Genomic DNA, 17,080 nt, shown 5'->3' with positions numbered 1-17,080 from the left:
ATTAGATGAGTCCTAATGCAATATGACTGGTATCCTTATAAGCAGAAGATATTTGAACAGGCTTGTACATCTGCACACAAAGGAGGCACAAGGAGAAGGTGGTCACCTATAATCCAAGGAGAAAAGCCTAGAACAGATGCTGCCCTCACAGCCCTAAGAAGGAAGCAACCCTGTTAATACCTTGATCTCGAACTTCTAGGCTCCAAAACTGTGAGAAAATAAATTTTTGTTGTTTAAGGCACTCAACTTGTACTTTGTTGTAGCAGCCCTAGAGAACTAATGCACCAGCCTTGTAGGCTTTCAAGGGTCATATACTTTAGGTCTAATTCCTAATACCTAAAATATATTTGTATTTCCTTATCAAAGACTGTATTTCCTATAAAAGGCCAATCAAATGGCTTTGTGATGAATGCCTTAAACAACAGTTATTTAAACACCTAATAATATGTAATGTAAACAGTCTGAGGCACTGCTAAACCTACGGTTTTAAAGACAGGCATACCTCATTTTATTGTGCCTTGATTTATTGCGCTTCACAGGCGTCTTTTTTTACAAGTAGGAAGAAAGATCTTCCACCAGCAAAAAGGTTATGACTTGATTTACTACAATACTTGCTTTACTGTGGTCTGGAACCCAACCCGTATTATCTCTGAGGTACACCTATATAAGCAGTAAGTAAACAGCTTCCATAAAAGTATCTATATTTAGATAGCCAAAAAATTAAGTCCTTAAAACAGAGCTCTTCAATTAAAAGTCACAACCTACAGAAATCTCACTAAATGCTAGGGGTGGGGGGGATGATTAGTGTGTATGGAGGGTGGTATAAAGTGCAGAGGGGAGGAAGAAGTGTTCAGATTATGAAAGAGTTAAGAATATGGACTCTGGCCCTGGCTGGTGTAGCTCAGTTGATTGAGCATGGACTGTGAACCAAAGGGTCACCAGTTCAATTCCCAATCAGGGCACATGCCTGGGTTGTGGACCAGGTCCCCAGTATGCGGTGTGCAAGAGGCAACCACACATTGATAATTAATTTTCTCTCTTTCTTTCTCCTTCTCTTCCCCTCTCTCTAAAAATGAATAAATAATATCTCAAAAAAAAAAAAAAAGAAAAGAATATGGACTCTGCACAGATTGTCTGAGTCTGAATGCTGGTCCTAGCTTTAATCAGGAGTATAACTTTCAGCCATAAATCTCTAAATGCTTTAGTTTCCTTACAGTTAAGAGGACAAAATGAGAGAAATGAAAAGGCTAAATTTAGCATAGTATTTGAGATATAGAAAGCAATCACTGTTTCCTCTTATTTCACTCCATTCAATAATAATCATGAAATTAATTCTACTAGACTTCAGTGTTACTCAAATCTGTGGAAGGATTCACTGGTTTGACTACATGTAACTTTTCAAAAATGATACCCCTTAATTCTGAGATACAAATCTCAGAGTTGCATCCTGTATGAATATTTGATTTCCAATAAATTTAGTCCTGAACTTTAGGTTAAAGAGAGTATTTCTCTTAAAAAAAAAAAAAAAAAAAAAAAGAAAAACCAAAATAGAAAAGAGGATGTGAAGAAATACCATCTTCAATACAAGAAAACAGCTACAACCACAAACTAAACTATAAAGAATTCCTACCAAACACAGTGACATCTGTATCAAAATGAGGAAGGATCTCAAGTCAAGTGACGCTTCTTCAGATTCTGGAAAGACTACTGAGTCTTCTACAAGACATATTTGTGTATATGTCCATCTGTCCCTTTTTCTCTGCTATGTCCTAGAATCTAACAATCTTTTAAATGAGCTGTGTGGGTTTTCCATAGGTGATGCTTCCTACACAACTCTGTAACACAGAAGAACAAGGTGGGGCAGTGCTAGAGGAGGGACCAGTCAGACACCTCAATTATTTTTGACCAGCTGAAGATGGAGGGTAAAAGTCAATCACCAGATCACTACCTAAGAACCTGTGATCTAAGGAGCTGTCAAGTCACCTGTATTACCCTAAGTACATCAAAAACTAAAGAGAGAGAATCCACTGTTAGGGTTGAGAGAAAACACATTTGGTTTGAGAGCTATTTGAAGAAAGCAAACCTAACTGATGCTCACTTTTTGCCTCTCCGTACTCTATTTAGTAAAAAGCTGTTTTGGAGAGAAGCATATTCCTCAAAGACATGTAAGAATTTGAGAGTTATCTATCACAGGACTAGAACAAAAATATAAGGGAGCAGAGTAAACTGAACAAATACAGTTAATAGATATATTTAAAAGAAATTATTCCAGGAAAGGAGAGAATGAACTTGTAAACTACTCTCTATATACAACTTCAGAGATATTAAGCTCTGAAGAGAAACCTCAAAGAAGAGTTCCAAGCAAGGGGTAAGATAAGATAAAGAGATGAGAACTGGCAGAGGTCAGGAAAGAAAAAGGAAAATAAAATAGTTACAGATAAAAGTCTATAAATAATAGAAAAAAATAAACACAACTTAAAACACAGCTAAGAATCTGAAACCATAGTCAGAGTAAATCTTTAAAAACCATGTCACTCCAATACAAACTCTCCATTGTTTTTTACTACCACTTTAAGGGCCAAAGCAAGTCTTTACCACAGTCTACAAAGTCACACATGATCTGGAACCCTTCCAACCTCTCTGCTTCATCTCCTACTGGTTCCTTTCACCTGCCTCCACACATGGCTGCCATTTCATGGCATTTGTTTTTGCTGGTCTCTCAATTTCCTCCAAATATCCAAGTGTTGCTTCCTTATTTTCTTCAGTTACCTTTTTAAATGCCATTTTATCATGAATCCTTTCCTGATACCACAATATAAAATAGCAACTGGCCTCACCCAACATACTATTCTAATTTTGTCACAGCAATTATCACTATAAGACACACTATATACATTAACTTGTTATTGTCTTCCCCATTAAAACATATACACATTGAAGAATGGGACTTCATCTATTCTATTCACATCTCTGCCCAGAGTACCTAGATACACAGACATGCTCCTTAAATATCTGCTGAATGAACGAAGGACAGGTATAAGGAAATAACCTAAAACTAAAAGGAAAAGAAAAATTACAATCAGAAAGGCTGATAAAGACAGATGGAGATCCAACTTTTATTACTAGCCAATCTACCCTTCAATTAAATAAAAAAGCAACAGTCCCAAATAAATAAGATATCAGGAAATAAGACATCCACAAGTTCTTACTGAAAATATGAAAACAAAAATCACTTGATGATAGTATCTACTCAACCAAGAGATATATCAAAATAAAAAACTTGGCCCTGGCTGGTGTGGCTCAGTGGACTGAACACCAGCCTGTGAACCAAAGTGTCACTGGTTCGATTCCCAGTCAGGGCACATGCCTGAGTTGCAGGCCAGATCCTCAGTAGGGGGCACAAGAGGAGCAACCACATATTGATGTTTCTCTCCCTCTCTTTCTCCCTCCTTTCACCTCTCTCTAAAAATAAATAGAATGTTTCTAATTTTTTTTTTAAATTTAGGAATAGAGAAAGAAACTATGGATAAAGACAGAGGTATGTATGTGTATATAAACAGTAGTAATTATGATGACAAAATAACATAAAGTCATAATGCTTGACAATAAAAACACAAGAGTGAAACAAATTAAAGAAAGCTATTTCCTAATTTCTCAACATAAAAAGTCAGAAAATAATCAAAACCAGAAACATGACCATAGGAGAACATGGTTTTATAAAATAATTTCAAATTTTTTATATTCTTTGTTTTTCATTTTAAAGAAATATTTTAGGAACAAATAATCGTGCCAGGGATACCAAAGTAGTTTTTATAATAGAAAATTATAGTAATTTACTTTATTGTGTGCTCTTACTGAAGCATGTCATCACTTTTCAATAATGCCAGAACTATGTGGGGATTATTTCACATTGCTTATTTTCTTAAGTCTATACCAGTTAAGGTTAACGTAATGTGACATGTTATTGGTAATTAAGGGCAAAATCAATCCCCCCTAACTTTTGCTACACTGTTTTCATCACTCTGACAAAAGTAGTTTAAGTTGTTGCCTATTTTTTTCTCCATGTACTTATCTTCTTTATCAAAGAAATCAATCAGGATGAATACCTAATTTCAATTCTAAATTATAACTAAACTTACAATACAATTACAAGGTAGTTTTCAAATCAGGAGTATGGAAATCAGTGTCTAACCTGGGCTTCAACAATCATGGCATTCAAATCAAAGCTAAGAAGAACCCCCGAAGCACCAATACAGACCAATACAGAACCTTAAGAGTCCACATATACTTGAAGGCTACTCTTCTGAGTGATATTTATCCCCGCCTGAAGTTCTAGGGATAAGATTGATATGTAACTTTGTATGTTTTAGGTGTACAACTTAATATGACATGCACATATTGCAAAATGATTCAAGTTTAACATCCATCATCTCATATAGTTAAAGATTTATTTTCTTGTGATGAAAGCTTTAATCTATTCACTTACTAACTGTCAAATATACAGGATGAGGCAAAAGTAAGTTTACAGTTGTTCATATAGAAAATAATACAATAATGAAGAAATAATACAAGAATAAACTCTGTGTTTCATGTACCCACAGCTGTAAACCTACTTTTGCCCCACCTGGCATAATACAGTATTGTTAACTATAGTCACCATGTAGCACATTACACCCTCAGAACTTACTTATGTTATAACTGGAAGTCTATACCTCTTGACCACCTTTACCTATTTATCCCATACCATATTGCCCATCTCTGGCAACCACCAATCTATTTTGTTTCTGTGAGTTCAGTTTCTTTAGATTCCACATACAAGTGAGATCATGCATTATCTTTCTGTGTCTGGCTTATTTCTCTAGTGCAATGTCCTCAAGTTTCATCCATGTTGTTGCAAATGGCAGAATTTCCTTCTTTTTTATGGCTGAATATTATTCCACCATGTGTGTATATGTGTACCACATCTTCTTTATTCATCTGTTGACAAACACTTAGGTTGTTTCCATGTCTCCACCATTGTAACACTGCAATAAACATGAGAGTGTTTATATTTTTGAGATGGTAATTTCATTCCTTTGGATAGATACCCAGAAGTGAAATTGCTGGATCATATGACAGTTCCATTTTGAATTTTTTGAAGAATTTCCATATTGTTTTCCATGATGGCTATACCAATTTACGTTTCCAACAACAGTGCACATCAGTCCCCAGGATCTCTTTTCTTCACATTCATGCCAATACTTGTTATCTATTGCCTTTTTTATGACAGCTTTTTTGTGAAGTGGTATCTCACTATGGCTTTGCTTTGCATTGCCCTGATGATTAGTGATATTGAGCAACTTTTCATGTACCTGTTGGCCATATTTATGGCTTTTTTTTGGGGGGGGGGGGAGTCTATTCAGCTCCTCGACCTAATTCTTAATCAGATTTTTAAAAAGTTTTGCTATTGAGTTGTATGAGTTCTTTATGTATTTTGGATATCAACCCTTTATCAGATATATGGCTTAAAAATATTTTTCCCCATTCTTTTGGTTGTCTTTTCATTTTATTGCTTTCCTTTGATGTGAAGAAGCTTTTTAGTTTGAGGCAGCCTTGCTTGTTATTTCTACTTTTGTTGCCTTTGGTATCAAATCCAAAATATCGTTGCCAAGATTGACATCAAGGAGTTTACCCCTTATGTTTTGTATATGGTATAAAACAGCAGTCCAGTTTTATCTTTAGCATGTGATAGTCCAATTTCCCTAACTGGACATTTATTGAAGAGATGTCCTTTCCCCAATGTATTATATATTCTTTTTATTATAAATTAATTGACTATATATGTGTGAGTTTATTTTGGGCTCTCTTTCTGCTACACTGACCTATATCTCAGTGTTTATGTCAATATTATATTGTTCTGATTACTATAGCCTTGTAATACAACCTGAAATCAGAAGGCATGATGCCCCCAACTCTCTCGCTCTTTCTGAAGACTGCTTTGGTTATTGCAGTTGCATAGAAATTTTAGAATTTTTTTCTATTTCTGTGAAAGATGACATTCGAGTTTTGATAGGAACTGAATTCAATCTGTGAATTTTGGGTGGTAGACTCTTAACAACGCTAATTCTTGCAATTCATGAGCACAAAATGTCTTTCCATTTATTTGTATCCTCTTCATTTTTTTCCATCAATGTCTTACAGTTTTCAGTGTGCAGTTCCTTGGTGAAATTTATTCCTAGCTATTTTACTCTTTTTGATGCAACTGTTAAGTGGGATTGTTTTCTTAATTTCTATGGTTTTGTATCCTGCAACTTTACTGAATTCATTAGTTCAGTTTTTGGTGGAGTCTTTTTAGTTTTCTGTACATAATATCATGTGATGTGCAAATAGAAGCAGTTTTGCTTCCTCTTTTCCAATTTAAATAACTTTAATTTCTTTTTAATTAACTCTTCTGGCTAGGACTTCCAGGCTACAGTGAATAAAAGTGATGAGAGTGGGCATTCTCGTCTTGTTATTGATTTTAGAAGAAAAGCTTTCAGCTTTTCACCTTTGAGTATGACGTTAGGTGTGGATCTCTCATTTATGGCCTTCATTATGTTTATGTATGTTTTCTGTATTCTCACTTTGTTGAGCACTTTTACTGTGAAGAGACATTGAATTATGTCAAATACGTTTTCTATATGAGCATCTATTGAGATGATCATATGAGTTTTCACTTTGTTAATGTGATGCGCTGATTGATTTGTAGATGTTGAACCTATCCTGCATCCCTGAAATAAATCCCACTTGATCATGCTGTATGATCTCATGTATTGTTGAAATCAGTTTGCTAATATTTTGTTGAGGGTCTTTGTAACTATGTTCATCAGTGGCCTATAATTTTCTTTTTCTATAGTGTCTTTGAATGTTTTGTTAAGAGGGCAATGGTATCCTTATAAGAAAGTTTGGAAGTGTTCCTTCCTCTTCTATTTTTTGGAAGTCTGAGAATAACTAGTATTAATTTTTTGGTTTTTGTTGGTTTTTTTTACAAGTTGGTGGGATTCACCATTGAAGCCATCTGTCCTGCACTTACTTTATTTTGTTAGGAAGTTTTTTTGTAGTATGGATTCAATCTTCTTACTAGTAAATGGTCTGTTCAGATTTCCTATTTCTACATGATTCAGTCTTGATTGTATGTTGTACATGATTCAACTGTATCTTTCTAGGAATTTATCCATTTTGTCTAGGTTGTCCAATTTGACATATAATTTGTTCGTAGTTCTCTCTTATGATCAATCCTTTGTATTTCTGTTGTATCAGCTGTCATGTCTCCTCTTTCATTTATGATTTTATTTACTTGAGTTCTTTTTCTTGGTAAGTCTAGCTAAAGGTTTGTGTATTTTATTTTTTAAAAATCAAGCTCTTAGTTTTATTGATCTTTTTATTTCATTTATCTCTACTCTGATCTTAAATTTATGAAGACTTATTTTGTGACCTAACATATGATCTATCCTGTAGAATACTCCATGTGTATGTGAGAAGAATGAGAATTCTGTGGTTAGATGAAATGTTCTGTAAATGTCTATTAAGTCCATGTGTTCTAATCTGTAGTTTAAGTCCAAAGTTTTCTTATTGATTTTCTGTTTGGATGATCTAGCCATTGTTGAAAATTCTTAACTAGAATTTGAATATAAAATTTGAATATGGGTTATTTTTACTAGCTGGTTTTTTTGAAATCTATTTCATAGAATTCAACAGTTGGCTTATACTTAGTGTGTTCTAAATCATGTATTATATATTTTATAAAACCATTCTAATCAACTTTCAAAGAGTTAATGGGAATTTTAAATTGATATAACATGAATATAAACAGAGGAAACATTTTGGAATTGTTATTTTTTATAAAAATTAGCATAAGTCATTTCATATACACAAAAGTTATAGCAAATACCATAATCCACCAAACTAAAATTCCTTCTGATTCAGGTTTTGATCTCCCTAAATCAGGTAAAGGTGGATTTTTATAGCAGGCCATGGCAGTCATCCTATGTAACATCAATTTTAGGTTAGGAACATATCCTGATTACTCCCTAGCTTTTAACTTGTTGTAACTCTGTTAATTATAAATTATACAAACCCTCATTATTTATTCAGCTACTTAGAAGCCCTGTTCAGTCAGATGCTTATGTACAGCTTTAAAAGCTGCTTTTTGATTCAATAATTTGCTGAATAAGAATTTATATGCTCCAACTATAAAGAGTAGAGTTTGTCTTTTTGTTTTTCTAGATCATGGAAATAAGCTCTTTTCCACTTTTCCCTAGAGTTAAGTCAATCCTTCCACTTTAGTATCTCATAGAATATCACTAGATTTCAAAATAGGAAAGGGAGAATTTTTAAAGAAAAGAGAATGGTTCCTTAAAAAATAATAACCCACATTTTAATTATCTATTATATATCAGGTACTTTTCTAGGTTATCTTAACTATATCATCACCTTATTTTACATATAAGTCTGTAAAATTTCTATTATTCCCACTTATCTGCTGAGGAGGTCAAGGATGAAAAATTAGCTCTTTATACTATCTGCTGTGCCACTCATGGCAACACGCAGCCTGGCTTATTTTTTCATTTGAATGCAAACACTGAGGGTCTATTTTAGAAATCTAGCCTTGGATTTCATTTCAGCTCATTTTACTCCAAATCCAATTATGCTTTTATTTATTTTATTTTTCTTATATTAGAACCTAGGTGATAGTCTGAAGAGCTATCAACTCCTAAGGAAAAGCTTGATTTGCATCCACAGGAAATAGATCATTTACCTTCCTTCCCTTTTACCTCCTTGCCCCTTACCTCATCCCCTTTAACTCCATGCTACTAACCTACTTCCACCTCTCCCAGTCTGATTTCCACTAAAGACTTGGAAAATTGAAACCAAAATGTGAATAAACTTCAAAAAAGGAGACAGCCTAAATTGAATATTGCTAAAATCGTACATATATTCAGCAAGTATTTACTCAGAATCTATTATGTATTCATCATGATATATGCATTGGGAGTAAATATTTTAGGGAACAAAGCAGTTTAAACCCTTGACTTCTGGGGATTTTATGCTTTTTTAGGGGAGATAATGACAGGAAACAACTAAAAACTTAATTTTTTATTCTGAGAACTCTACATTAATTTAGAATTTTGTTTTTCCTTTTAAAAATAGCTACATGAGTTATTATTTCATAAGACTGATAAAATACAATGTTAAAAAATATTTTTCAAAGAAGGGTTGACATAAATTTTTATACATGTATAATAGTTAATTTATACATGATTTTTATTCAAATTATTCAAAAGACTTTAAGCTTTCTCTAAAATGCTTATTTCATGCTGATATCTGATACTATTACACTCATAAGGATCATCTGACTATCATAAATACCAGTAAGTCAACTTTCTATAAGTAACTAAATACCCTTGATGCAAAGTTACTTTTAAAGGGAAGAATTAAGTCAAACTTTGAACACTTGGAAAGTTTCTCCTAGGTATAAAAATTTTAAATGAGGTTTGGGGGCAGCAGAAAGAATCTCTCTATATTGAGTCATGAAGTTCTTATGTTAAAATGAAAGTAAATGGACAGAATTCTGTGTTAAAATGAAAAATATGCATCAGTAGAGTTCTCATCCTAAGTCCTAAACATTAAACTAACTGGAATTATACTTTTTATAACCTAGCTATTTCTTAACATAAAACTGTTTCTTGGATAATGTTTGTAAAGAAAATACAATATATTAAACTGTATCCCATTCATTCACGTTATAGCTGAAGATGTCTCAATTATGAAAACATCTGATTTTTCTCTTGAAATCCCTCAGTTCTATGGCTAGTAAATTTCAGCTGAAAACCAGTGAGTTAGTAACCATAAAGAACAGACACGTTCAAGGAAGTACATCAACGATGAAGTTATTCATGGAGAAATTAATATAAGAATATTAGCTAGGTCCATATTTAATGATTTTTAATTCCATATGATCATGAAATTTGTTATTAAACCAAATTTTAAAAATTTTATGAACTTATAATGGCAAAATTATGTTTAGGCTACTATTTAATAGATTGTCATTAAAAATTTCCCTCAGTGCTCCTCCCAAATATCAAAGAAATGATACTACTATAGCTCTAATTACATTCATTATACACATGTCTGTGTGATCTGGCAACACAGGCACAATTCAAATACACACATCCTTTCTCAATAAATATCATTTATAATGAACTGGCTGCAACAAAAATATTCCTAAGTTCTGTTTTATGACTATAGGCAGTTTAACCACAATAGTAGCTATTCTGTTAAGAGGTAGTTGTACCATTACTTCATACTGTAACCCTTAAACAGTTTAGAAGGAATTTAAAATAAAATATAATTTCCTAAAATGTGTTTTATAGGTCCTCAAGTACAATTAGATGAAAGCTATTTAAAGATGGAAATCATGCTGGTATCACTTTCAAAATTTATCTACAACCATACCATTTCTTACCACCACCAATGGACTAAGCGACCATCACTTCCCCCTTGGAGAACTGTAATGATCTCCAAGACATCCTGGGATCAATGAGGTCCACAAGGAATACTCTATATAATACCCTATCCTATATAATGCTCATCCATCCCATTATTCTCATCTGGTTTTTCATTTTCCAATAGCACTTATCACCATCTAACATACAACTAACAAATGCCTGTAAAATTTACTGGCATGTACAGCCTGTTTTTCTTTATTAGAATATATGTTCGACAAGGTCACTGATCTTCTTTTGTTGTTTAATGTACACTAATCTCTGAAACAACACCTGGCACATGATATGAGATGAATATTTACAGAATGAACAAAAAAGTTTCAGCTTATTAACCAAATAGTAAGAAATAGTCAATTAGGCTTGATAAATATTAATTACAACAAAAAAATGCACGATGTGCTGTCATTTTATAGAGCTTACCATACCAGATAAAATAAGCAGTTCAATGATCTCTGCATCTCCAAGATATGAAGCGGCATGCAGTGGAGTTCTCTTTTCATTGTCCTGTGATACGAAGGAAAAGTGACACATAAGTTTTAATATATACTTAATTTTAACGTACCTTAAATGAAGAAAAACCACTTAACTACCAGCTTACTATTTCCACAACTCAAGTCTAGTCTGCAAGTCCTAGAACATTTCCTTGCTAGAAGAAAAACCAAAAACCAAAAACCAACCAACAAACAAAAAAAGGCTTTAAAAGAATGGTAGAAAGTACATCGAAGAATAAAAGAAAAAAATCTAAGATAACAAAAAAATAGTTTCTTAGACTTTCTTTGAATGAAGATACCTAAGCTTCTGACATACACAGGCAAATTTTCTTTACTTCATACTGTACCCCCACCAATATATATTTCCATAAGTTTACATAGTTTAGAGTTGTTGACCTAACTAAATAAAACAAACCTTAAAAAATCAAAATTTTTGCTTATGAAAATTTTACTACAGGAGTGCCTGTGGTGGCAAAAAGAGAAATTTCCTTTGAGGATTTGAAATCATTCCTTAATACGCTCTTAAGGTTTTCCTTAGAGTCCCTGCCGTTTCATTTTTAGTTCCAAATATATATTCCTACCTTTCTAAATACCAAAAATACAGTTTTCCAAATCTTCCTCCAGAAAGAGAAGCTGCATCTAATGTATGGCTTCATGTACTACTCCCCTCAAATGTTTTCTAGTTTGAGAAGCAAGATCTTAGGGTAAAATCACATTCCAGGATTTTTAATTCATATTTACAAGGCATCTAAAGTTATGAGAGTGTTGCTGATTTGGTTGCATCTGAGAAAGCTATTCATTTAGAAATAATTACTTAAAAATTCACATTTTTTGTAAGGCTTTTGTGACGTTAATTGTTTTCACTTGTCCCTTTCCCGCTATGTCCACAGAAATGGAGTTTTAGCTACCTTGAAGTCTAGGAGTGTATTCCTAGACCTGTTACTTAGTGTGGACTAGCGGTATGATAGTGGAAGTGAAAGGCACACTTTCAGGTCACCTTCAACTAAAAAAAAGAACCACCTTAGAGATGGGCTAATCCTCTGCCACGTCCCACAAACTAGAAGACAGATGCAAAACTGAGCCAGCTTTGGCCATGCAGAGGTAGGCCAGTATTTTAGAAGTGTGTCATGCAACAAAATCTGAATAATCTTGTAGAGCAGAGTTACCCCACAAAACTGGACCATGATCTCTCTCAATAGCCTAGAAGTTATACTTCTTTGACTAGTATACATGTGTACACTAGTCACACATCTTTGACTAGGTTATTGTATTTTGGGGTCTCCTATCATATCAGAATACTACAGCTTTCAAGATTTAAAATAACTAAAAAATTTATTTCACATTGTAATAATTTTCTAGTTTGGCAATACCTCGATTGCTCTAAGAAAGGATAGTCAGACTATCAAGAATACATTAGTAAAAACCACTAGTCAAAACCGAAGTTAAAAGTTATTCATAGGCAATCAAGAAAGGCTTAGCTGTACTTTATCAAAGCATTATAAAGATGTAAAAATCATCACTGTCTCTTCATTCATTTCTTCATATAATTTTAATATATCTGTGACATTGTTTTTGGCCTTGTAACAGTAACAGGTGCTCCAGTAAAGGGAGATTAGTCAAGTGGCTATTAATGTTGTTTAGTAAGCTAAGAGTTCGGTCTCTCTAACCAGCAACAAATTTCCAATACTCCAGCAAACAGATTTCTCTGCACAGAAATTACTGAACAATTAGTCATTAAGAAGCTAAGACAGAACCACTAAAATATAAGACTTCATTGAAAGTTTGAGTCCTAATTCAGTTGTTTTAGTAAAAGAATCCTTGCTCTGGCTGGTATAGCTCAGTGGACTGAGTGCGGGCCTGCAAACCAAAGGGTTGCCGGTTTGATTCCCAGTCAGGGCACATGCCTAGGTTACAGGCCAGGCCCCCAGTTGGGGACACAAAAGGAACAACCATACACTGACGGTTCTCTCCCTCTCTTTCTCCTTCCCTTCCCCTCTCTCTAAAAAAATAAATAAATAAAATCTTTTTAAAAAAATAAAAAAATAAAAGAATCCTTGGTTTAAGGTTTTCGGTGTTAATCATTAAACAGCAAACTTCCCCAGAGTGTTTAACTATAATCAGATTGAGAAATATATTACTCAAATTGAGAAACATATCTATTACACAGGATAAATCATACACACTGCACACAGCAAAAATGAGTCATTTATGTGTGAGGGATGCCTGGAATTCTATGACTCAAAGGCTTAAATACTATTAATGTATTTTATGACTCATGTACATAGTTTTCCCATTTTAAAAAGCAATTTAAGAAAAAAGGAAATAAACTGGTCCATTAAAAATTTAACCTATCATCTTTAAATTTAATACAGTTAAATATTAAAACTCAAACAACAAAATATTTAAGATTCCTTTTAGTAAAGTTTATTAAAATGAAAAAATGACCATCCCCTTATATACACCAATTCCATTTCATGGAACTTTTCTTAGGCAAAGGTATTCCTATCTGTGTGCAAACAAAAGATTACAGTATATTCACTGATCATTATAGGAAGCAAAGTGATGAAAACAATTTAAATGACCACCAATAGGGAAATGGTTATCTAAATTTATGAAAACACAAGTTCTTCACCAATCTTCATTTAACGGACTCACATGGTCAATCAATATTCTCTGCTTCCAGAGTAAAACTAATGGAGACTTTGGCACACCATATATTTTTGACTATTAGAGTACCACTAATAAGACCATGCACTTTTGTTCCCACCACTGGGTGTATGTTTATCAAGAATAAGATGTTTGTCACCACAACTGTTTGTGCCAATTGTACCAGCAATCATAACTACACAACTTATTACTATCACTTAAACTAATGAAATAGGAATTTAAAAAGTGAATTGTTTCTATGATCACTACGTTGTATACTTTAAAAAGATTCAAACAAGCACCAAAAAAAAAAATAAAAGTGCGGTTGAACTGGGTGTGGCCAAGACAACTAAAACACTAAGACAAACACTAAACCTATAGAGAGGCTCTGGCTCGAGTTTGATTCTTAAGTGTCTAAATTCTTACATTGCTTAAACCCAATATAGGATTTACAGATAATGCATCAAGGGTATGGTCTACGCAAGGAGGACAACACTGAAATCCTGTCAGTAAAGTTCATACTGTCAATAAAAAAGCCTTGGTCCAATTTTTTTTTTAATTTTTTAAATTGTTGTTCAAGTACAGTTTTTTGCCTTTCCCTCCACACCTCCCAACCACCCCAGCCCTCCCCACTTTCCTCCCCCATTTCCACACCCCCCTTGTTGTTGTCATCCATATTTCCTTTATAATTGTTCCTGTAAACTCTTCTCCCTTCTGATCACTGTCAGTCTGTTCTCAATTTCAATGTTTTTGGCTATACTTTGCTTGCTTGTTTGTTTTGTTGATTAGGTTCTTGTTAATGGTGAGATCATATAGTATTTGTCTTTCATCGCCTGACTTATTTTACTTTGCATAATGCTTTCTAGTTCCATCCATGCTGTCACAAAGGGTAGGAGCTCCTTCTTTCTTTCTGCTGTGTAGAATTCCACTGTGTAAATGTACCACAGTTTTTTGATCCATTCATTTACTGGTGGGCACTTAGGTTGCTTCCAGTACCTGGCTATTGTAAATTGTGCTGCTATGAACATTGGAGGTGCATAGGTTCTTTTGGATTGGTGTTTCAGGGTTCTTAGGATATAATCCTAGCAGTGGAATTGCTGGGTCAAAAGGCATTTCCATTTTTAGTTTTCTGAGGAAATTCCATTCTGTTTTCCATAGTGGTTGCACAAGTCTGCAGTCCCACCAACAGTGCACTAGGGTTCCCTTTTCTCCACACCCTCTCCAACATTTGCTGTTTGTTGCTTTGTTTACGATGGCCATTCTGATGGGTGTGAAGTGGTATCTCATTGTGGTTTTAATTTGCATCTCTCTGATGGCTAGTGATACTGAGCATCCTTTCGTATGTCTCTGGTGTTGGTCCAATTTTTAAAAAATGGCTGGTTAATACACTTGTTACAGTAAAATGCTTAAAGATCATTTGGTATGATTCCTTCTCTCAGACTTTGATAAGAACCATATAATGAAATACCATTAAGAATTCTGCATCCAATTCCAATGTGTGGGGGTTTAGCCTCCATACAACCAAGCAACGCTCCAAGATGAACTGAGTGTCCCAGGACTCAATTCTGACACTATCCTCCAGGAGTTAGCATCAGACCCCACAGATTAAGGTTTCAGTCCTACAAGACTACCACCCCCCTCTTCAGATACCAATAGCAGGTCTTTTACCTGTACAACAGTTCCCCTTTATCCATAATTTTGCTTTCCACAGTTTCAGTTACCCATGGTCAAGCTTGGTCTGAAAATCTTAAATAGAAAATTCTAGAAATAAACAACTCACAAGTTTTAAATTGCACGCCATTCTAAGTAGAGTGATGAAATTTTGCACTATCCCGTCTGGGAAATGAATCATCCTTTTATGCAGTGTAGTTCTGCTCCTAGCCTGTTAGCCACTTGGTAGCTATGTCCATTATCCGATCAACTGCCTTGGTGCTTGTGTTCATGTAACTCTTTTCTACTTAATAATGGCCCGAAAGTGTAAGAACAGTGATGCTGACAATTCAGATATGCCAAAGATATTTTAATTGAAAAGGTGAGTACAGTACAATAAGATATTCTGAGGGAGAGAGACCACATTCAATGATTGCCTTTCTGTAAGCCTATGCCTATGGTCTGTGAATCTCCCAGGTGTTTCTGAGTACTTTCCCCATGCCCTCTAACCCTCCACAGTGGGACAAGATGGCTAGAGTGGGCTGGAGTTGGGCATTTCCCTTCCCGCAGGACAGTCAGGTTCTGATACTACCTCAGGAAATTAGACTCTGGTTAACTAGCTTCCCCTGAAGGCAGGCCTTGTTAAGACAGAGTGCTCTGCCTTATTTCAGAATGGTTCCTTTTCCATTCATTCCTGTTGGAAGCTTGAGGTGAGTTTCCTCTAATATTTACTGTGAGTCTGGTCAAGGTCCTGGAAGAAGGTAAATCTCACCATATTGTGGGGGCCTCCCTATAACTAGGCTCCCTGGAGAGAACCTCTAGCAAGTCATCAATTACAGTTCAGGGTTCCATACCCCAGAAGTGGTTCCTGACGAAGATTCTGCTCACAAGTCTGTTCTGGTTAAGGGGTGGTTCTCTCCATATCTACCTATGTCTCTTCGATCTTGGGGGTAGTACTTTGCTCTGTACTCTCCCCTATTACAGACCCTCAAGAAGGTCTATAGATCTGCGATTTTTTAGTCTATTCAGCTTTTTTATTTGTGTGAGGTGGAAGTGGTGACTTCCAAGGTCCTTACATATGGAACTACAATCCAAAGTTTCCTTCCTGCCTCCTTTTAAGCAGTTAGGAAACCTAGCCCTGAAAGCACCCACATAACTTCCTTTCACTTCCCACTGTCAGTCTTGTTTCACTTTCTATACCTAAATCAACCACTTGGTTATTACCCCTCCAGGTAGGAATGGGGTCATGTTCCAGTGAGTGATTTGGGGGACAAGACAGCCAAACAAAATCAGTGCTCAGTCCATTAGAAGAAAGGGGAAAATGAACAAACACTGAATAAGTAGTCAAAGTTTCTGCCACTTTGTGACTTTTACATAGCCTCTGATATTCTCTCTCTTTCTAAATACTTGAGTTATCTGGATAACGTGGTATGAGGGAAGTATCAGAACAAGCGAGGCTCCTACCTAGAGAAGAAATTAAAACTCAATTTTGTTACTACCCAATGAAATGAAAAATGTAATGAAAGATAAATCATTTAACAGGATTTTGAAATTTAAGGAATTGGTAAGGACTCCTTCCCTCCCCAAACTGCTGTGAAAGAACATATGTTGAAGCAAATAGAATAGAGTTGTCGAAGTAATATATTAAGAACAAAACCTTAGAGATAATCTAGTTCAATCATCTCATTTTACAAATGAGAAAAGCAGGGCTCAGAGAAGCTGAACCACTGAAGGACACATAGACTAGAGTCTAGTTTGCTCTTGCAATTT

General features: G+C 34.7%; 1 protein-coding gene across 8 annotated transcripts in view; it reads right to left on the bottom strand.

Moving 5' to 3' along the window:
* Positions 1-17,080, bottom strand: part of ANKRD28 (ankyrin repeat domain 28) — a 175,847-nt gene that overhangs the window by 69,564 nt on the left and 89,203 nt on the right. For all 8 annotated transcript variants that reach the window (XM_036030611.1, XM_036030616.1, XM_036030612.1 and 5 more), the window contains one exon: positions 10,949-11,027. In XM_036030611.1, the coding sequence (XP_035886504.1) occupies positions 10,949-11,027 (79 nt within the window). The remainder of the gene's footprint in view (positions 1-10,948; positions 11,028-17,080) is intronic.

This window comes from Phyllostomus discolor, chromosome 7, assembly GCF_004126475.2.
Source record: "Phyllostomus discolor isolate MPI-MPIP mPhyDis1 chromosome 7, mPhyDis1.pri.v3, whole genome shotgun sequence".
NCBI classification, from domain to species: domain Eukaryota; kingdom Metazoa; phylum Chordata; class Mammalia; order Chiroptera; family Phyllostomidae; genus Phyllostomus; species Phyllostomus discolor.
This window is presented reverse-complemented; position numbering and strand designations above follow the sequence as displayed.